Source organism: Chelonia mydas, chromosome 18, assembly GCF_015237465.2.
Source record: "Chelonia mydas isolate rCheMyd1 chromosome 18, rCheMyd1.pri.v2, whole genome shotgun sequence".
NCBI lineage: Eukaryota > Metazoa > Chordata > Testudines > Cheloniidae > Chelonia > Chelonia mydas.
This window is the reverse complement of record NC_051258.2, coordinates 2,256,366-2,278,378: the sequence shown is the minus strand read 5'-3', so window position 1 is coordinate 2,278,378 and position 22,013 is coordinate 2,256,366. Positions and strand designations below refer to the sequence as shown.

At 49.4% G+C, this 22,013-nt stretch overlaps 1 protein-coding gene across 1 annotated transcript in view; it reads left to right on the top strand.

Moving 5' to 3' along the window:
* LOC102941601 (alpha-1,3-galactosyltransferase 2) overlaps nucleotides 1-21,546 on the top strand; it is a 33,875-nt gene extending 12,329 nt beyond the window's left edge. The window contains 3 exon segments of the mRNA XM_027833537.3: nucleotides 20,863-21,300; nucleotides 21,302-21,371; nucleotides 21,373-21,546. Of these exon segments, the coding sequence (XP_027689338.3) occupies nucleotides 20,863-21,300; nucleotides 21,302-21,371; nucleotides 21,373-21,546 (682 nt within the window).
* Nucleotides 21,547-22,013: the final 467 nt, after the last annotated feature.

Sequence of the window (22,013 nt, the reverse complement as noted above, 5' to 3'; positions counted from 1 at the left end):
CCACCCCCAAACCCTGCCCCCACACACATACCAACGCTCGGGGATTGATCGTGAAAGGTTTGTTGAAATATAGTTGTCAGGAAGAGAAACATTAAGGAGTGTGAGACAATGGGTCCTCAAACTAATTAACTTAGAGCTCCTACTGAGCTAGGAGACTGGTAAACGTTAGTATGCAAATAAGATATGTGTGTATATTTGTCAGTTTCTCTTCCTTTTGTCTCTTATGTTAAATTGGCTTTGGCTTATCTGTATAAATAAGTTAGCTTGAGCTTTTGCATGGGGCTCACATATCTGGGTGCATTGGCAAAGCACTTTGCTAATAAGCAGAAGTGGTCTGACAAATTCTGTGAGCCTTGAATCTGACTTTGACACCACCCTTTGCTGTCCGTAGCCAGCGCCTTCCAGAGGAACATACCCAGCCAGTCTCCCTGCAGCACACTTCCTGCATCACAGGGACGTCCATTGCAGGGTGTGAGGCTAGTCTCTGACACCCTCTGCTCTGCTTATACAGGGCTGTGATTTCCTGTGCTGGACGGTACATTCACCCCAGAGCAGGTTTTCCAGCCACATTTGTGTCTCCCCCTCTCTGCTGGCTGGTGGGAGGGATAGCTCAGTGGTTTGAGCATTGGCCTGCTAAACTCAGGGTTGTGAGTTGAATCCCTGAGGGGGCCATTTAGGAAACTGGGCCAAAAATTGGGGATTGGTCCTGCTTTGAGCAGGGGGTTGGACTAGATGACCTCCTGAGGTCACTTCCAACCCTGATATTCTATGACATCCCGGTCGCACAGCTAATGGGGCCACCACAGCCCTGTTAGGGAGAACTCAAAAACCAAAACAAACCCAAATGTTTGGCAAGGATCAAACCCTCTGACTGGGCCTGAACCCACTCAGAATTGATGGGTGTGGAGGAAACTCCCTTAGGGGGCAGGTATCCCATAATAATCCAAAAAGGGGGGTTTGCTCCTTCTTCTACCACAGCTTGAGCTGGGCTCGATCAGAGGCAGGAGACTGGGTAGATGGGCCCTGATCTGAGTCTGTTGGTTGAGTCCCACGTTAATGAGGTGTTGGCTTTGAAACCAGCAGCTTTCAACCCCTTGGGCCATGTGTGCACGTGGTGTGTTTTTGCTGTGGGATAACTAACCCACACCAGTCTCTGCTGTAAACACAAGTGGAGATGAGGCTCTGTCGCTTTACCATGACAAACTAGACACGTCTAGCCACAGGCAGAGATGTGGGCTGAGCTTGTCTAGATACCTCCAGGAAACGCTCCAGCTGCCTTGTCTCCGCTGAGCTAAGAGAACTATTTGAGGGTAGGAGAGAGACCACAAGCACCTCACTCGGGTGCTAATCACCCCGTGTTCAGGCATGCCTCTGGGAGCTGGAAAACCGCAGTTTAAGGCCCTGGAACAATAACTGGGAGCCAGGCACTCTAGGGCCCCTCTCCCTGATTCCAACCCAAAGGTCCTTCCTGGGAAAAGGTTAATCAAAACTGACACATTGCCCCAAAAAGTTTTGGTTTCCATGAAGCTGCGTTTCCCAGTGAAAAAACTTTCCTCCGCAATTCTCAGCCAGCTCTCCTCTCTCTGCTGCCTGGCTCTGCCATGCAGAAGCCACTGAGGGAGAAATGTTCTCCTGTCACCAAGAGGCCTGAGAAGTTCTTTTTTGAGCCCTGCCAGAGATGTGGGTGACGGGCTCCCTCCCAGGGTTCGTAGTTGCTCTGTGCAGGTTTCTGTTCCAGCTGAGGTTTCCCTGCAGCTGGTGGATGCAGTCTGACATCCTGTAGCACTGAGGGAAGACGAGAACATGGTAGATGCAGGAGCTCAGCACAGACCCAGAGTGTTGGAACAAGCAGCTCTCCCCTCCTCTACAGAAACTGCGGGAACCTGGCCTAGCCTGGCTTCCACTGGCACAGAGGTGTTTGTTACAGTGAGGTAATTCACGGTGAGAATTCTCCTAAGTGGAGACAAGGCATTAGTATTCTTTACCAGCAGTAGCCAGGAGGATTTGAACCCGGCTCTGTGGGCGGGCAGCAGCAGTTCCGCCCCACCTCCAGGCAGCCTTGGCTGAGCTGCGGTCAGTGCACTATAGGGCCCGGGAGACCAATCACTGCAGGCCGTCTTGCCCACAGTAGAGCTGACCGGCAGCTCCTTCTGTAACCTCCGATTGGCTTATGTCTACTATTTAAGCCTGGAGCAAGAACTGACAGCAAGAAGGGCTGGGTTCAGTATCTAAGGGTTCTGTTCCAATAACACAATGCAAAACTGGCTCGAGCCCCGACCCAGTTACCAGGGACAAATATATACCACCCCCCCGGGTGCCTCTAAGAGGCAATACTTCCCCTCTCACAAGCACAGTCTATTGTAGCAAAAGCCTTTTAATAACAGAGAGAAACAATGTGGCATTATGTTGAGGAAACATCACCAACAGGATTCATAAAGCAAACTATGAGCAAAAACCCACCCCAAGCAAACTGGGCCGTGTCCTTTCCCTTTGGTTCTTGAGTCCAGCAACCCAAAAGTCACCCAAAGTCCCAAAAGTCCAACAATCCAAAAGTCCAGCAACCCAAAAGTCTCTGTCTCTGTCCTTAGTGAGTCCAGAATTCAAAAGTTCATCTGCAGAGTTTTAACCCCTCCTCCCAGCCTGTGTGGAAATGGGGTGGGGGGGAGTAAAGGGGCACCTTACATGCTCCGACAGCCAACTGCCCCACCTCTCCGTGGGTTTCTGCTGCAGCCTTCACCGTGAGCCGCTCCTCTCCACCAGCTGCTCCTTTCCAGTAGCCGTCCTGCGAGCTGCTCTGCCAGCTGCTCCTCCCTGGTAGCCGTCCTGTGAGCCGCTCACCAATATATCTTCAGGCCCCCTACTACTTAACACAGTACTCAGTGATTTCAGCTCTTTAGTGATTTCAGCTCATATAGGTGTCAAGGTTCCTTCCCCACTCTGAACTCTAGGGTACAGATGTGGGGACCTGCATGAAAGACCCCCTAAGCTTATTCTTACCAGCTTAGGTTAAAAACTTCCTCAAGGTACAAACTTTGCCTTGTCCTTGAACCCTGTGCTGCCACCACCAAGCGTATTAAACAAAGAACAGGGAAAGAGCCCACTTGGAGATGTCTTCCCCCCAAAATATCCCCCCAAGCCCTACACCCGCTTTCCTGGGGAAGGCTTGATAAAAATCCTCACCAATTTGCATCGGTGAACACAGACCCAAACCCTTGGATCTTAAGACCAATGAAAAAGCAATCAGGTTCTTAAAAGAAGAATTTTAATTAAAGAAAAAAGTAAAAGAATCATCTCTGTAAAATCAGGATGGTAAATACCTTACAGGATAATCAGATTCAAAACATAGAGAATCCCTCTAGGCAAAACCTTAAGTTACAAAAAGACACAAAAAACAGGAATATACATTCCATTCAGCACAGCTATTTTACCAGCCATTAAACAAAAGGAAATCTAATGCATTTCTAGCTAGATTACTTACTAACTTAAGGAGTTATGAAGAGCGTTCCTGATCTGTTCCCAGCAAAAGCATCACACAGACAGACAGAACGACCCTTTGTCGTCCCGCCCCCAGCTTTGAAAGTATCTTGTCTCCTCATTGGTCATTTTGGTCAGGTGCCAGCGAGGTTATCTTAGCTTCTTAACCCTGCACAGGTGAAAGGGTTTTGCCTCTGGCCAGGAGGAATTTTATAGTTCTGTATACAGAAAGGTGGTTACCCTTCCCTTTATATTTATGACAGTAGGGGAGCCTGCTTCATGCACTGTCTGTCATGCCTGACCCCACCTTCCTTTCTCCCAACATGCACCTACCGCCATCTGGTTTCAAAGTCAGCCCGCACTCCGTATGGGGCAACAGTCCCATCCAACCTTGCCTCCTTTTCTGCATCCACAAGTCATGTCATTTTGAGGCCCCACAAAGCTGTTACTCCAACATCTGAATGGTCTAAACTGCACAAACAATGACTAGTGGTGCAGAAATGGCAGGCAGCATTTGAAAATCTGGCCCTTTAGCTCTCACTTAGTAGCTGACCTGAGTTAATGGGGTTTGACGGGAATATGCTCATGGGACAACAGGATGGGCCACATGGTTCTGGCTGATGAATGGAGGGGAACAAGCAAGGTAACTTAATACAAGGTGGGGAGGATGCATCGCTCCTAGAGGAAAGGAAGGTGGATGGCTGCACTAAATGGAGCTTGATCTGGCTCCAGCCACGTCAGCTGTGGATCTTGTCTGTTTGCAGCTGTGATTCCTATTTCACTGTGATCAGCAGGCGAAAAATATTTTGAAGCACAGGAATCATCTCATTGAGCAGGTGCTTAAATACCAGAAACAGACCAGAACTGGACCCCCAACTCCAAACCCTGCAGATGCTGGGTAACTGCAGATCTGACACTACGAGTTTAGGTTGAATTTAGCAGTATTAGATCAATTTAACCCTGCACCCGTCCACACGACAAAGCCATTTACTTCGACTTAAAGGGCTCTTAAAATCGATTTCTGTACTCCTCCATGGATGAGGGGATTAGCGCTGAAATTGACCTTGCCGGGTCAAATTTGGGGTCGCAATTTGACGGTATTGGCATCCGGGAGCTATCCCAGGTGCTCCATTGTGACCGCTCTGGACAGCGCTCTCAGCTCAGATGCACTGGCCAGGTAGACAGGAAAAGGCCCGTGAACTTTTGAATCTCATTTCCTGTTTGGCCACCATGGCAAGCCCTAGGTGAATGCAGATCTCATCAGCAGAGGTGACCATGATGGAGTCCTGGAATTGCAAAAGACCTCCAGCATGGACCAAACGGGAGGTACAGGATCTGATCACTGTATGGGGAGATGAATCCGTGCTATCAGAACTCCGTTCCAAAAGATGAAATGCCCAAACATTTGAAAAAGTCTTCAAGGGCATGAAGGACAGAGGCTATAACAGCAGTGCTGCGTGAAACTTAAGGAGCTCAGGCAAGCCTACCAAAAAACCGGAGAGTCGCTGGGGTCAGAGCTCCAGACATGCTGCTTCTATGATGAGCTGCATGCCATTCTAGGGGGTGCAGCCACCACTACCCTACCCCTGTGCTTTGACTCCGTCAATGGATTATCACGCAACAGGGATGCACATTTTGGGGACAAGGAAGATGAGGAGGAGGAAGAGGAGGTTGAAGATAGCACACAGCAAGCAAGCAGAGAACCCGTTTTTCCCGAGAGCCAGGAACTCTTTCTCACCCTGGACCTGGAGCCAGTACCCCCCGAACCCACCCGAGGTGGGCTCCCGGACCTGCTAGGAGGAGAAGGGACCTCGGATGACTGTACCTTTGTAAATATAATACATGGTTTAAAAACAAGCATGTTTAATTATTAATTTGTGGCCAGTACAGCTACTGGAAAAGCCTGTTAATGTGTCTGGGGATGGAGTGGAAATCCTCCAGGGATATCTCCATAAAGCTCTCTTGGATGTACTCCCAAAGCCTTTGCAAAAGATTTCTGGGGAGGGCAGCCTTATTGCGTCCTCCATAGTAGGACACTTTACCACGCCAGGCCAGCAGCACGTAGTCTGGAGTCATTGCATAACAAAGCATGGCAGCGTATGATCCCGGTGTTTGCTGGCATTCAAGCAACATCCATTCTTTATCTCTCGGTGTTATCCTCAGGAGAGTGATATCATTCATGGTCACCTGGTTGAAATAGGGGAATTTTATTAAGGGGACATTCAGAGGTGGCTGTTCCTGCTGGGCTGTTTTCCTGTGGCTGAACAGAAATCTTCCCTGCTGTTAGCCATGCTAACAGAGAATTGGGTGTGTGTGCATGTGGGGGGGTTAGTTGGGTTTGTGCTGCACATTAACCTGGAAACCGCAGCCCCTCCTTTTAAATGGCCAACCCATTTTAAATGGCCAACCCAATGGCTATTCGGTATGGGAAATGAGGGCGCTGCTGTTTGAAACCATTCCCACATGTTATGAAGGTTAAAGAAGCCAAACGACTGTGGCTTACCACGGCTGCCTGCAAGCCGAATTCTGTTGCCCACTGGCCCTGCATGTGTGATCTCTCACACCATACTGGCAGGCCCTCAATATAAGAGGCAAAATGCGACCTTGTACCAAATGCACATGTGCTATGTAATGTTAACAGCAAGGTTCACCCTGAAAAAGTCTACCCATTGTTCTCTAAAATGTGTTTTTTTAACTACTACTCTCCCTTTTTTTCCCTCCCGCAGTTGCAAATGTTTCAACGCTCACATTATCATCTCCTTCCCAGAGGCTAGCGAAGATTAGAAGGCGAAAAAAACGCACTCACGATGAAATGTTTTCTGAGCTCATGCAGTCCTCCCACACTGAAAGAGCCCAGCAGAATGAGTGGAGGCAGACAATGTTAGAGTCCAGGAAAGCACAATATGAACACGAGGACAGGTGGCGGGTTGAAGATAATGAGTGGCAGGTTGAAGATGATAGGTGGTGTCACATTGCTGACAGAAAGCAGGAGTCAATGCTGAGGCTACTGGAGGATCAAACTGATATGCTCCAGCATATGGCTGAGGTGCAGGAAAGACACAGACCGCCACTGCAGCCCCTGTGTAACCAACCGCCCTCCTCCCCAAGTTCCATAGCCTCCTCACCCAGATGCCCAAGAACATGGTGGGGGGCCTCCAGGCACCCAACCACTCCACCCCAGTGGACTGCCCAAGCAACAGAAAGCTGGCATTCAATAAGTTTTAAAGTGCAGTGTGGCCTTGTCCTTCCCTCCTCCCCCACCCCTCCTGGGCTACCTTGACAGTTATCCCCCTATTTGTGTGATGAATTAATAAAGAATGCATGAATTTGAAACAACAACGACTTTATTGCCTATGCAAGCGGTGATCGAAGGGGGGAGTGGAGGGCGGTTGGCTTACAGGAAAGTAGAGTTAACCAAGGGGGCAGGTTTTCATCAAGGAGAAACAAACAGAACTGTCACACCGTAGCCTGGTCAGCCATGAAACTGGTTTTCAAAGCTTCTCTGATGCGCAGTGCGCCCTGTTGTGCTCTTCTAATCGCCCTGGTATCTGGTTGCATGTAATCAGTGGCCAGGCAATTTGCCTCAACTTACCATTCCCCCATAAACTTCTCCCCCTTACTCTCACAGATATTGTGGAACACACAGCAAGCAGTAATAACAATGGGAATATTGGTTTCACTGAGGTCTAACCGAGTCAGTAAACTGCACCAGCGTGCTTTTAAATATCCAAATGCACATTCTACCACCATTCTGCACTTGCTCAGCCTATAGTTGAACAGCTCCTGACTACTGTCCAGGCTGCCTGTGAACGGCTTCTTAAGCCATGGCATTAAGGGGTAGGCTGAGTCCCCAAGGATAACTATCGGTATTTCAACATCTCCAACGCTTATATTCTGGTGTGGGAAGGAAGTCCCTTGCTGCAGCTGTTCATACAGACCAGAGTTCCTGAAGATGCGCACGTCATGTACCTTTCCCTGCCATCCCACTCTGATGTTGGTGAAACGTCCCTTGTGATCCACCAGTGCTTGCAGCACCATTGAAAAGTACCCCTTGCGGTTTATGTACTCGCTGCCTTGGTGCTCCAGTGCCAAGATAGGGATATGGGTTCCGTCTAGCGCCCCACTACAGTTAGGGAATCCCATTGCAGCAAAGCCATCCACTAGAACCTGCACATTTCCCAGAGTCGCTACCCTTGGTAGGAGCAGCTCAGTGATTGCATTGGCTATTTGGATCACAGCAGCCCCCACAGTAGATTTACCCACTCCAAATTGATTCCCGACTGACTGGTAGCTGTCTGACATTGCAAGTTTCCACAGGACTATCGCCACTCGCTTGTGAACTGTGAGGGCTGCTCTCATCTTGGTATTCTGGTGCTTCAGGGCAAGGGAAAGCAAGTCACAAAGTTCCATGAAAGTGCCCTTACACATGCGAAAGTTTCGCAGCCATTGGGAATCATCGCAGACTTGGAACACTATGTGGTCCCACCAGTCTGTGCTTGTTTCCCGGGCCCAGAATTGGCGTTCCACAGCATGAACCTTCCCCATTACCACCATGATGTCCACATTGCCGGGGCCCGTACTTTGAGAGAAGTCTGTGTCCATGTCCACTCTCCTCACCGCGCTGCCATCGCCTACTTGCCTGCTTTTGCAGGTTCAGCTTCTGGTTCTGCATATACTGCTAGATAATGCGCGTGTTGTTTAGAATGGTCATAACTGCTGTGGTGATCTGAGCGGGCTCCATGCTTGCCGTGGTATGGCGTCTGCAGGAGAGCAGAGTGGCAGCGGAAGCAACGGGTGGATGACAATGCTGACAGCAATATGGCTCCCACACGGAAAATGGCGCAAAACGATTGGTGGCTGTTGCTTTCATGGAGGGGGGAAGCAAGGGGTAGGCTGGCAGCAGATGGTGCAGTACGATTGCTAGCTATCATCATCTCCTGGGTGCTTGTGGTGCTGCTGGCTGGGAGAGGAGCCTGAGGCATAATGGCCCCTTTAAGAACTGAACTCACAACCCTGGGTTTAGCAGGCCAATGCTCAAACCACTGAGCTATCCCTCTGCCAATATTCCAGGCAGGACCTGAATCTCCATTAGACAAATGTTTCCCGGGCCCAGAATCAGCATTCCACGGCATGAACCTGCCCCATTAGCACCATGATGCCTGCATTGCCAGGGCCCATGCTTTGAGAGAAGTGTGTCCATGTCCTCATCACTCTTGTCGAGGCTGACGTCGCCTACTCGCCCAGTTTCGCTTTGCCAGGTTCTGGTGCTGCATATACTGCTGGATAATGCGTGTGGTGTTTAATGTGCTCCTAATTGCCAAAATGATCTGAGCAGGCTCCATGCTTGCCGTGGTATGGCGTCTGCACAGAAAAAAGGTGCTGAACAATTGTCTGCTGTTGCTTTCACAGAGGGAGGGAGGGAAGGAGGGCCTGATGACATGTACCCAGAACCACCCGCGACAATGTTTTTTGCCCCATCAGGCATTGGGATCTCAACCCAGAATTCCAATGGGCAGCGGAGACTGCGGGAACTGTGGGATAGCTACCCACAGTGCAACACTCCGGAAGTCGACGCTTGCCTCAGTACTGTGGAAGCACTCCACCGAGTTAATGCACTTAATGCATTTAGAGCATTTTGTGTGGGGACACACACAAACGACTATTTAAAAACGATTTCTAAAAAACCGACTTCTATAAATTCGACCTAATTTCGTAGTGTAGACATACAGTGAAATAGTGTTTCTAATATCCAACCTAGACTTCCACCACTGCAACTTGAGACCATTGCTCCTTGTTCTGTCATCTGCCACCACTGAGAACAGCCGAGCTCCATCCTCTTTGGAACCCCCTTTCAGGTAGTTGAAGGCTGCTATCAAATCCCCCCTCATTCTTCTCTTCCTCAGACTAAACAATCCCAGTTCCCTCAGCCTCTCCTCATAAGTCATGTGCCCCAGTCCCCTAATTCTTTTTGTTGCCCTCCGCTGGACTGTCTCCAATTTGTCCACATCCTTTCTGTAGCAGGGGGAGGGGGCAAAACTGGATGCAGTACTCCAGATGTGGCCTCACCAGTGCCAAATAGAGGGGAATAATCACTTCCCTCGATCTGTTGACAATGCTCCTACTAATGCAGACAGTTGACAAGAAGGTGTGAGGATACTTAACATGGGGAAATAGATTCAATATGTGTAATAACCCAGCCTCTCCCAGTCTCTGTTCAAACCCAAGTTAATGGTATCTAGTTTGCATATTAATTCAAGCTCAGCAGTTTTTCATTGGAGTCTGATTTTGAAGCTTTTCTGTTGCAAAATTGCCACCCTTAAGTCTTTCACTGAGTGGCCAGAAAGCTTGAAGTGTTCTCCTACTGGTTTTTGAATGTTATGATTCCTGATGTCAGATTTGTGTCCATTTATTCTTTTGCATAGAGACTGTCTGGTTTGGCCAATGTACATAGCAGAGGGACATTGCCTGCACATGATGCCATATATCACATTGGTAGATGTGCAGGTGAACGAGGCTCTGATGGCGTGGCTAATGTGATTAGGCCCTATGATGGTGTCCCCTGAATAGACATGTGGACACAGTTGTTGCAAGGATAGTTTTCTGGGTTAGTGTTTTTGTTGTGTGGTGTGTGGTTGCTGGAGACTATTTGCTTCAGGTTGGGGGGCTGTCTGTAAGTATGTCTCCCAAGATCTGTGAGAGTGAGGGCTCATTTTTCAGGATAGGTTGTAGATCTTTGATGATTCACTGGAGAGGTTTTAGTTGGGGGCTGAAGGTGATGGCTAGTGACGTTCTGTTATTTTCTTTGTTGGGCCTGTCCTGTAGTAGGTAACTTCTGGGTACTCTTCTGGCTCTGTCAGTCTGCTTTTTCACTTCAGCAGGTGGGTATTGTAGTTTTAAGAATGCTTGATAGAGATCTTGTAGGTGTTTGTCTTTGTCTGAGGGGTTGGAGCAAATGCGGTTGTATCTTAGAGCTTGGCTGTAGACAATGGATCGTGTGGTGTGTCCTGGATGAAAGCTGGAGGCATGTAGGTAGGAATAGCGGTCAGTAGGTTTCCGGTATAGGGTGGTGTTTATGTGACCATCGCTTATTAGCAGAGTAGTGTCCAGGAAATGGACCACTTGTGTGGATTGGTTTAGGCTGAGGTTGATGGTGGGATGGAAATTGTTGAAATTATGGTGGAATTCCTCAAGGGCTTCTTTTCCATGGGTCCAGATGATGAAGATGTCATCAATGTAGCACAAGTAGAGTAGGGGCATTAGGGGACGAGAGCTGAGGAAGCGTTGTTCTAAGTCAGCCATAAAAATGTTGGCATACTGTGGGGGCATGCGGGTACCCATAGCAGTGCAGCTGACCTGAAGGTATACATTGTCCCCAAATGTGAAATAGTTGTGGATGAGGACAAAGTCACAAAGGTCAGGCATCAGGTTTGCCGCGACAGTATCAGGGATATTGTTCCCGATGGCTTGTAGTCCATCTTTGTGTGGAATGTTGGTGTCGAGGGCTTCTACATCCGTAGTGGCCAGGATGGTGTTTTCAGAAAGATCACCGATGGATTGTAGTTTCCTCAGGAAGTCAGTGGTGTCTCGAAGATATCTGGGAGTGCTGGTAGCATAGGGCCTGAGGAGAGAGTCCACATAGCCAGACAATACTGCTGTTAGGGTGCCAATGCCTGAGATGATGGGGCATCCAGGATTTCTAGGTTTATGGATCCTAGATAGCAAATAAAATACCCTTGGTCAGGGTTCTCGGCATGTGTCTGCACAGATCTGTTCCTCTGCTTTTTCAGGGAGTTTCCTGAGCAGACGGTGTAGTTTCTTTTGGTAACCCTCAGTGGGATCAGAGGGTAATGGCTTGTAGAATGTGGTGTTGGAGAGCTGCCTAGCATCCTCTTGTTCGTATTCCGACCTATTCATGATGACAACAGCACCTTCTTTTTCAGCCTTTTTGATTATGATGTCAGAGTTGTTTCTGACGCTGTTGATGGTGTTGTGTTCAGCCCCAGGACCGACCCTGGGGGCACTCCGGTTGATACCAGCTGCCAACTAGACATTGAGCCATTGATCACTACCCATTGAGCTGATGATCTAGACAGCTTTCTATCCCCATTATAGTCTATTCATCCAATCCATATTTCTTTAACTTGCTGGCAAGAATACTGTGGGAGATGATATCAAAAAGTTTGCTAAAGACAAGGTATATCACATCCACTGCTTTCCCCATATCCACAAAGCCAGTTATATCATCAGGCAATCAGGTTGGCCAGGCATGACTTGCCCTTAGTGAATCCATGTTGACTGTTCCTGATCATCTTCCTCTCTTCCAAGTGCTACAAATTGAGGACCTGATCCATGATTTTTCTGGGGACTGAGGTGAGGCTGACTGGTCTCTGGTTCCCTGGATTCTCCTTCTTCCCTTAAGATGGGCACTATATTTGCCCTTTTCCAATTGTCCGTGACCTCCCACAAGCACCGCGAGTTTTCAAAGATAATGGCCAATGGCTCTCCAATCGCATCAGCCAACTCCCTCAGCACCCTCGGATGCAGTGCCTCTGGCCCCATGGACTTGTGCATGTCCAGCTTTTCTATTAGTCCTTAGCCTGTTCTTTCACCACTGAGGGCTGCTCACCTCCTCCCCGTACTGTGCTGCCCAGTCCAGCAGATTAGGAGCTGACCTTGTCTGTGAAGACCAAAGCAAAACAAGCATTGCATACTTCAGCTTTTTCCACATCATTTGTTACTAGGTTGCCTCCCCCATTCAGTCAGGGGCCCACACTTTCCCTGACCTTCTTCTTGTTACTAACATACCTGTAGAAACCTTTCTTGTTACCTTTTATATCCCTTGCTAGCTGCAACTCCAACTGTGCTTTGGCCTTCCTGCATGCTCGAGCAATATTTTTATACTCCTCCCTAGTCATCTGTCCAAGTTTCCACTTCTTGTAAGCTTCTTTTTTGTCTTTAAGATCACCAAAGATTTCTCTGTTAAGCCAAGTTGGTCACCTGCCATATTTGCTATTCTTTCTGCACATCGGGATAGTTTGTTCCTGCGCTCTCAATAAGACTTCTTTAAAATACAGCCAGCTCTCCTAGACTCCTTTCCCCCTCAGATTAGCCTCCCAGGGGATCCTGCCCATCAGTTCCCTGAGGGAATCAAAGTCTGCTTTTCTGAAGTCCATGGTCTGTATTCTGCTGCTCTCCTTTCTTCCTTTTGTCAGGATCCTGAACTCAACCATCTCATGGTCACTGCTGCCCAGGTTGCCACCCACTTCTACTTCCCCTACCAATTCTTCCCGATTTGTGAGCAGCAGGTCAAGAGGAGCATGGCCCCTAGTTGGTTCCTTCAGCACTTGCACCAGGAAGTGGTCCCCAACACTCTCCAAAAACTTCCTGGATTGTCTGTTCACTGCTGTATTGCTCTCCCAGCAGATGTCAGGGTGATTGAAGTCCCCCATGAGAACCAGGGCCTGTGATCTGGAAACTTCTGTTAGTTGTCTGAAGAAAGCCCCATCTACTTCATCCTCCTAGTCTGGTGGTCTAGAGCAGATGCCCACCATGACATCACCCTTGTTGCTCTCACCTCTAAACTTAGCCCAAAGACTCTCAACAGGCTTTTCTCCAGTTTCATATTGGAGCTCTGAGCAATCATACTGCTCCCTTACATACAGTGCAACTCTTCCATCTTTTCTCCCCTGCCTGTCCTTCCTGAACAGTTTATATCCATCCATGACAGTGCTCCAGTCATGTGAGTTATCCCACCAAGTCTTTATTATTCCAATCACATCATAGTTCCTTGACTGTGCCAGGACTTCCAATTCTTCCTGCTTGTCTCCCAGGCTTCTTGCATTCGTGTACAGGCACCTAAGATAACTAGCCGATTGCCCTGCTTTCTCAGTATGAATCAGGAAGCCTCCCCTGTTGCACCCTCCTACTTGTGTTTCCTCCTGGTATCCCACTACCCCAGTTACCTCAGAGCTTAGGTCTCAACACCCAGTGAGACTAGTTTAAAACCCTCCTCACTAGGTTAGCAAGCCCACCTGCAAAGATGCTCTTCCCTCTCTTTGTTAGGTGGATCCTATCTCTTCCTAGCAATCCTTCCTGGAACCACATCCCATCGTCGAACAATCCAAAGCCCTCTCTCTGGCACCATAACCACACATTTACCTCCACAATTCAATGGTACCTACCTGGGCCTTTTCCTTCAACAGGGAGGATGGACGAGAACACGACTTGTGCCTCAAACTCCTTTATTCTTCTTCCCAGAGCCACATAGTCTGCGGTGACCCGCTCAAGGTCATTCTTGGCAGTATCACTGGTGCCCACATGGAGAAGTAAGAAGGGGTAGTGGTCCGAGGGCTTGATCAGTCTCGACAAACACTCGATCACATCCTGAATTCTAGCTCAAGGCAAGCAGCACACGTCTCAAGTTTCACAGTGTGGATGGCAGATGGATGTCCCCGACCACTACCACCCCTGCAGAGACACACTCAGCTCACTTGCATGAATGCTTTCTAAGCCACTCATGAATTATACAGAAATACCAGCAAATACCTCCTGGGCCGCAGCCTTGCAGCCCAGAAAGGTACTGCCTTGCACTGCTCAAGGTGTTCTCTTGAACAGTGCAAGCTCATTAATTAGTTCAGCTCTTGGCCAAAGGATAGTGGACATGCACCAGCCTTTGTAATCTGAGCAGGTTCCCCAAGCACTTTAGACAAACTCACTTGTAAGGATAAAACATTAAAATGAGTTTATTAACTGCAGAAAGATGGATTTTAAGTGATTATAAGTGTTAGGCACAGAGGTCAAAGTTGGTTATGTAAGAAATGAAATCACAGTCTAAATTCTAAACGTTATCAGACGAAGCAATATTTGAATCAAACAGCTTCCCCCGCCCCTCCCCCTCGGCTGTTGCAGGAAGGTCACAGTTCTTAACACAGGCTGAAATTCTTTGTTCAATCTCCCCAGACCAAAGTCTTTTCTTCCAAAGGTTCTTGTTGCCTTCAGAGTAGGTGGGGAAGGAGAGAGGCCAAGTGGTGATGTCACTGTCCCTCTTCCAGCTGCTAGAAAGCTCCTTGCTGTATCACCGGGGTTAGGCTGCGTCCATCACGCACCTGCCCTCTGAGGAGTCTCGGGGATGGCCATTGGGAAGTGGATTCCCCTTAACAGGCCATCAGCACCTGTCTGGCCCATCTCAGTGTAAATCTGTCTTGGCCAGTGCTAGTTGCTCCTTTGCCATTAAGAGGCAGGCTGTGGGTGTTTTCCATTTGCCACACATTTCGGTAACAAATACAGCAACACTTCCTAACTTCACATACAAGGCTAGTACCCACAATGCAACAGGAGAGCAATGTTCCACACATCAAGACTTTTTCCAATGATACCTCACCCAGCAGACTTTGTACAAAACATACCATAAGCATATCACTGTGGTGAATGTGGGGGTTCCAGAGTGCTATTTTGAGGTACAGTGTGTCACACCCCATAGTGCACCTGTCTGATTCTTGCTGTGCTCTAAGGGTGAGAAATTCATGCCTCAGATCCTAGCATGAAGCATGAGGGTTTAGCCCTGTGGGTCACTGGCTTCACTTGTCTCTCTGCCTTTCATTACTTCAGCTTCTAACTTGGGCAATATCCTCAGTGGAACTAAGGGTATGTCTACACTACAAAATTAGGTTGAATTTATAGAAGTCAGTTTTTTAGAAATAATTTTTAAATAGTCGATTGTGTGTGTCCCCACTAAGCGCATTAAGTCAGCATAGTGCATCCACAGTACCATGGCTAGCGTCAACTTTCGGAGCATTGCATTGTGGGTAGCTATCCCACAGTTCCCGCAGTCTCCCCTGTCCTTTGGAATTCTGGGTTGAGCTCCCAATGCCCGATGGGGCAAAAACATTGTCGAGGGTGGTTTTGGGTACAAGTCGTCAGTCACCCCTCCCTCCATGAAAGCAATGGCAGACAATCATTTTGTGCCTTTTTTCCGTGCGGGCGCAAAACTGCTTTCAGCAGACAGTGAAGTAGGACTGCTCACCGTCATCATCGAGTGCTATGAATCCACCTCACAGGTCCTCTATATGACTGTTGTCATCCGCCGCTTCCGCTGCAACTCTGCTCAGCTGCTCTTGTCTCGCCACACCATGGCAAGCGTGCAGCCCGCTCAGCTGTTGTGTCCTGGCAGCAGACGGTGCAGTAGGTCTGCAAAACTGGTCATCCGACACCTGCAACTCTGCTCTCCTGCTCATGCCGTACCATGGCAAGCATGGAGACCGCTCAGATCACCACAGCAGTTATGAGCATTGTAAACACATTGCGCATTATCATGCAGTATACGCAGAACCAGAAGCTGCAAAAACAGGCGAGGAGGCGACAGCAGCGCGGCGACAAGAGTGATGAGGACATGGAAACAGACTTCTCTCAAAGCACGGGCCCTGGCAATTTCACCATCCTGGTGGCAATGAGGCAGGCTCATGCCATGAAATACCGATTCTGGGCCCGGGAAACAAGCACAGACTGGTGGGACCGCATAGTGTTGCAGGTCTGGGATGATTCCCAGTGCCTGTGAAACTTTCGCATGCATAAGGGCACTTTCATGGAACCTTGTGACTTGATTTCCCCTGCCCTGAAGCACATGAATACCAAGATGAGAGCAGCCCTCACAGTTTAGAAGCGAGTGGCAATAGCCCTGTGGAAGCTTGCAACGCCAGACAGCTACCGGTCAGCTGGGAATCAATTTGGAGAGGGTAAATCTACTGTGGGGGCTGCTGTGATGCAAGTAACCAACACAATCAAAGATCTGCTGATATCAAGGGTAGTGACCGTGGGAAATGTGCAGGTCATAGTGGATAGCTTTGCTGCAATGGGATTCCCTTACTGTGGTGGGGCCATAGACGGAACCCATATCCCTATCTTGGCACTGGAGCACCAAGCCGGCGGGTACATAAACCGTAAAGGGTACTTTTCAATAGTGCTGCAAGCACTGGTGGATCACAAGGGACGTTTCACCAACATCAGAGTGGGATGGCAGGGAAAGGTACATGACACGCGCATCTTCAGGAACTCTGGTCTGTTTCAAAAGCTGCAGGAAGGGACTTTATTCCCGGACCAGAAAATAACCGTTTGGGATGTTGAAATGCCTATAGTTATCCTTGGGGACCCAGCCTACCCCTTAATGCTATGGCTCATGAAGCCGTACACAGGCAGCCTGGACAGTAGTCAGGAGCTGTTCAACTACAGGCTGAGCAAGTGCAGAATGGTGGTAGAATGTGCATTTGACATTTAAAAGCACGCTGGCGCAGTTTACTGACCTGGTTAGACCTCAGCGAAACCAATATTCCCACTGTTATTACTACTTGCTGTGCACTCCACAATATCTGTGAGAGCAAGGGGGAGATGTTTATGGCGGGGTGGGAGGTTGAGGCAAATCGCCTGGCTGCTGGTTATGCGCAGCCCGACACCAGGGCAGTTAGAAGAGCACAGGAGGGTGCGGTGCACGTCAGAGAAGCTTTAAAGACCAGTTTCATGACTGGACAGGCTACGGTGTGAAAGTTGTGTTTGTTTCTCCTTGTTGAAACCCCCCACCCCTTGGGTCACTCTACTTCCCTGCAAGCTAACCACCCTCCCCTCCTCCCTTCGATCACCACTTGCAGAGGCAATAAAGTCATTGTTGCTTCACATTCATGCATTCTTTATTAATTCATCACACAAATAGGGGGATAACTGCCAAGGTAGCCTGGGAGGTGTGGTGGAGGAGAGAAGCACCGGGAGGGGTGGTGGAGGTGGGAAGGACAAGGACACACAGCACTTTAAAAGTTTAAAACTTTAAAACTTATTGAATGCCAGCCTTTTGTTGCTTGGGCAATTCTCTGGGGTGGAGTGGCTGGGTGGCCGGAGGCCCCCCCACCGCGTTCTTGGGCATCTGGGTGAGGATGCTATGGAACTTGGGGAGGAGGGCGGTTGGTTACACAGGGGCTATAGCAGCAGTCTGTGCTCCTGCTGCCTTTCCTGCAGCTCAACCATACGCTGGAGTGCATTAGTTTGATCCTCCAGCATCCTCAGCACTGAATCCTGCCTCCTCTCACCATGCTGCTGCCACCTTTCAGCTTCAGCCCTCTCTTCAGCCCGCCACTTACTCTCTTCAGCCCACCACCTCTCCTCCCTGTCATTTTGTGCTTTCCTGCACTCTGACATTGCCTGCCTCCATGCATTCATCAGTGTGGGAGGACAGCATGAGCTCAGAGAACATTTCATCACGAGTGCGTTTTTTTTGCCTTCTAATTCACTAGCCTCTGGGAAGGAGAAGATCCTTGAAACACATGCAGCTGGTGGAGAAAAAAAAAAGGGACAGTGGTATTTAAAAAGACACATTTTATAAAACAATGGGTACACTCTTTCATGGTAAACCTTGCTGTTAACATTACATACACAGCGTATGTGCTTTCGTTCCAAGGTTGCATTTTGCCTCTCCCCACCACGTGGCTAGCCCCTCCCCCCTCCCCGTGGCTAGCAGTGGGGAACATTTCTGTTCAGCCACAGGCAAACAGCCCAGCAGGAACGGGCACCTCTGAATGTCCCCTTAAGAAAAGCACCCTATTTCAACCAGGTGACCATGAATGATAACACAGAGAGATAAGAGGCTCGTTCACCTGCACATCCACCAATGTGATATATGCCATCATGTGCCAGCAATGCCCCTCTGCCATGTACATTGGTCAAACTGGACAGTCTCTACGTAAAAGAATAAATGGACACAAATCAGATGTCAAGAATTATAACATTCATAAACCAGTCAGAGAACACTTCAATCTCTCTGGTCATGCAATCACAGACATGAAGGTCGCTATCTTACAACAAAAAAACTTCAAATCCAGACTCCAGCGAGAAACTGCTGAATTGGAATTCATTTGCAAATTGGATACTATTAATTTAGGCTTAAATAGAGACTGGGAGTGGCTAAGTCATTATGCAAGATAGCCTATTTCCCCTTGTTTTTTCCTACCCCCCCCTCCCCAGACGTTCTGGTTAAACTTGGATTAATGCTGGAAATGGCCCACCTTGATTTTCATGCACGTTGTAAGGAGAGTGGTCACTTTGGATAGGCTATTACCAGCAGGAGAGTGAGTTTGTGTGTGTGGTTTTTGGAGGGGGGTGAGGGGGTGAGAGAACCTGGATTTGTGCTGGAAATGGCCCACCTTGGTTATCATACACATTGTGAAGACAGTGGTCACTTTGGATGGGCTATTACCAGCAAGAGAGTGAGTTTGTCTGTGGGGGGGCGGAGGGTGAGAAAACCTGGATTTGTGCTGGAAATGGCCCAACTTGATGATCACTTTAGATAAGCTGTTACCAGCAGGAGAGTGGGGTGGGAGGAGGTATTTTTTCATGGTCTCTGTGTATATAATGTCTTCTGCAGTTTCCCCAGTATGCGTCCGATGAAGTGAGCTGTAGCTCACGAAAGCTCATGCTCAAATAAATTGGTTAGTCTCTAAGGTGCCACAAGTACTCCTTTTCTTTTTGCGAATACAGACTAACACGGCTGTTACTCTGAAACAGAGAGATAAAGAACAGATGTTGTTTGAATGCCAGCAAACACACAGTGCAATGCTTTGTTCTACAATGATTCCCGAGTATGTGCTACTGGCCTGCTGTGGTAAAGTGTCCTACCATGGTGGACGGAATAAGGCTGCCCTCCCCAGAAACATTTTGCAAAGGCTTTGGGAGTACATCCAGGAGAGCTGCAAATGCCAGGGCAAATTAATCATTAAACATGCTTGCTTTTAAACCATGTATAGTATTTTAAAAGGTACACTCACCAGAGGTCCCTTCTCCACCTGGCGGGTCCGGGAGGCAGCCTTGGGTGGGTTCGGGGGGTACTGGCTCCAGGTCCAGGGTGAGAAACAGTTCCTGGCTCTCGGGAAAAATGGTTTCTCCGCTTGCTTGCTGTGAGCTATCTATAACCTCATCATCATCATCATCTTCCTCGTCCCCAAAACCTGCTTCTGTGTTGCCTCCATCTCCATTGAAGGAGTCAAACAACACGGCTGAACCCCCTAAAATGGCATGCAGCTCATCATAGAAGCGGCATGTTTGGGGCTCTGATCCGGAGCAGCTGTTTGCCTCTCTGGTTTTCTGGTAGGCTTGCCTCAGCTCCTTAAGTTTCACACGGCACTGCTTCGGCTCCCTGTTATGGCCTCTGTCCTTCGTGCCCTGGGAGATTTTGACAAATGTTTTGGCATTTCGAAAACTGGAACGGATTCCTCTCCCCATACAGCGATCAGATCCCGTACCTCCCGTTCGGTCCATGCTGGAGCTCTTTTGCTATTCTGGGACTCCATCATGGTCACCTCTGCTGATGAGCTCTGGCCAGCGTGGCAAGCTGCAGGTGACCATGCAAACAGGAAATTGAAATTCAAAAGTTTGCGGGCCTTTTCCTGTCTACCTGGCCAATGCATCTGAGTTGAGAATGCTGTCCAGAGTGGTCACAATAGAGCACTCTGGGATAGCTCCCGGAGGCCAATACCGTCTAATTGCGTCCACAGTACCCCAAATTTGATCCGGCAAGGCCGATTTAAGCGCTAATCCCCTTGTCGGGGGTGGAGTAAGGAAATCGATTTTAAGAGACCTTTAAGTCGAAAAAAAGGGCTTTATCGTGTGGACGGGTGCAGGGTTAAATCGATTTAACGCTGCTAAATTCGACCTCAACTCCTAGTGTAGACCAGGGCTAGGAGGGTGGTGAAGCACTGGAATGGGTTCCCTAGGGAGGTGGTGTAATCTCCATCCTTAAGAGGTTTTTAAGGCCTGGCTTGACAAAGCCCTGGCTGGGATGATTTAGTTGGTGTTGGTCCTGCTTTGAGCAGGGGTTTGGACTAGATGACCTCCGGAGGTCTCTTCCAACCCTAGTCTTCTGTGAGTCTATGCTGTTGGCTGAGTGATCACAGCACATGGAGGGATTTGCTGCTTGTCAATAGCATGGCATTGTAAGAGACAGCCAGGGAGGAGAGTTAAGGAGGCACAGTGGTCCTACAGTTCTGGGTTGCACTCCTGGAGTATGTCACAGAGGGTTCTCTCTTACTCTGAAGCATCAGGTTGAGACAGGATATTGGGCTGGATGGACGAAGGCCCAGAGCGTCAAAGGGATTCCAGTGTAAAATAGGAGCCAAAAGAACCTTTAGGATCTGGGCCCAATAGTCTGGCCTGACCCATTTGGCAAGTGGCAATGGAAAAACCAGGCTAGAAGGATGAGGGTTTCAGCTGGTGGGGCAGAAGGTGGACACCAGATGAGATGACCCAGTGGTCTGATCCCTGCCTGGTCCTGAACCATGGGACCATCCTTCTTCCCTGGGCAGTCCCAGGCGCCTGGGGCCAGCCTGGCCCCCTAACCCTCTGCCACCTCTTGTGCAGGTACTTGGCTAAGTGTCTGGAGCATTTCCTGGTGACGGCTGAGGAACACTTAATGGTGGGCTGGAGGGTGATCTACTACATCTTCACAGACAGGGTGGGCGCGGTGCCACGGCTCCGCCTGGCCACGGAGCGGCACCTGCGGACCCTGATAGTGGAGAACCAGAAGGGCTGGCAGGATGTCTCCATGATGAGGATACATTGGTTCACCCAGTGCCTGGACCCTGCTATCTGCAGGAAGGCCCAGTAAGTTTTCTGCCTGTATATCGACCAGTTCTTTGTTGGAGCCTTCGGGCTGGGAGCGCTGGCCGAGTCCGTTGCCCTGCTCCATTCCTATTTCGACCGGTGGACCTGCTTCTCCTTCACCTCTGACCGAAACCTCAGACCAGCTGCCTTTCTGGGCCCAGGTGCAGGGGACTGCCACTACCGTGCAGCAGTGTTCAGGGGTCATGCCCACAGTGAAGAACCTGACGGAAAGCTGCTTCCAGGACAAGAGGAATGGCGTGGAGGCCCCGCTGGCATGACAAGAGCCACCTCAATAAGTACTTCCAGCTGCACAAGCCAACCAAGATCTTGTCTCCGGAGTACTGCTGGGATGAGGCCATCGGGCCAGGTGGAGACATCCGCATCTCTAGGCTGCTGTGGGCCAAGAAGCAGCGCAGTGTGGTGCGCCCGACAGATCAGTGACTCTGCCAGGAAGAGCCCCCAGGGGGCACGTGGCTGGAACCCAGCATGGGGACTTGGGGAATGTCAACTAGGGTGTCGCTCGCTTCATAGCTTCTGTCGGCCCAACTCAGCTCCCGACGGCGGGGCTCCTGGAATCCCTCCATTCCCTCCACAAGTCTCCTGTGTGTCACCATCCACTGCCCTTCTAGTTCAGGGACTCCTAGACTTCCTCCCCTTCATTCCAGGAGCTTTGTGTGCCCCTGATTCCTCCTCCCCTCCATGCCAGGGGCTCTCTGTGCCTGCCCCATTAAGCCCCATCCCCTTGTGCCACACACGATTATTTCTTTTCTTCTTGTCTGGGAGATGTCATTCAGGGTGTCAACAGGTTGGACTCTGCTGGGAGGATAAGCAGAAGACGGAATGAGGTGTGTGTTACTGAGAGGTGTCGAAGGCCTATCAAGTGGATTTTTGACCACTTTTGACCTATT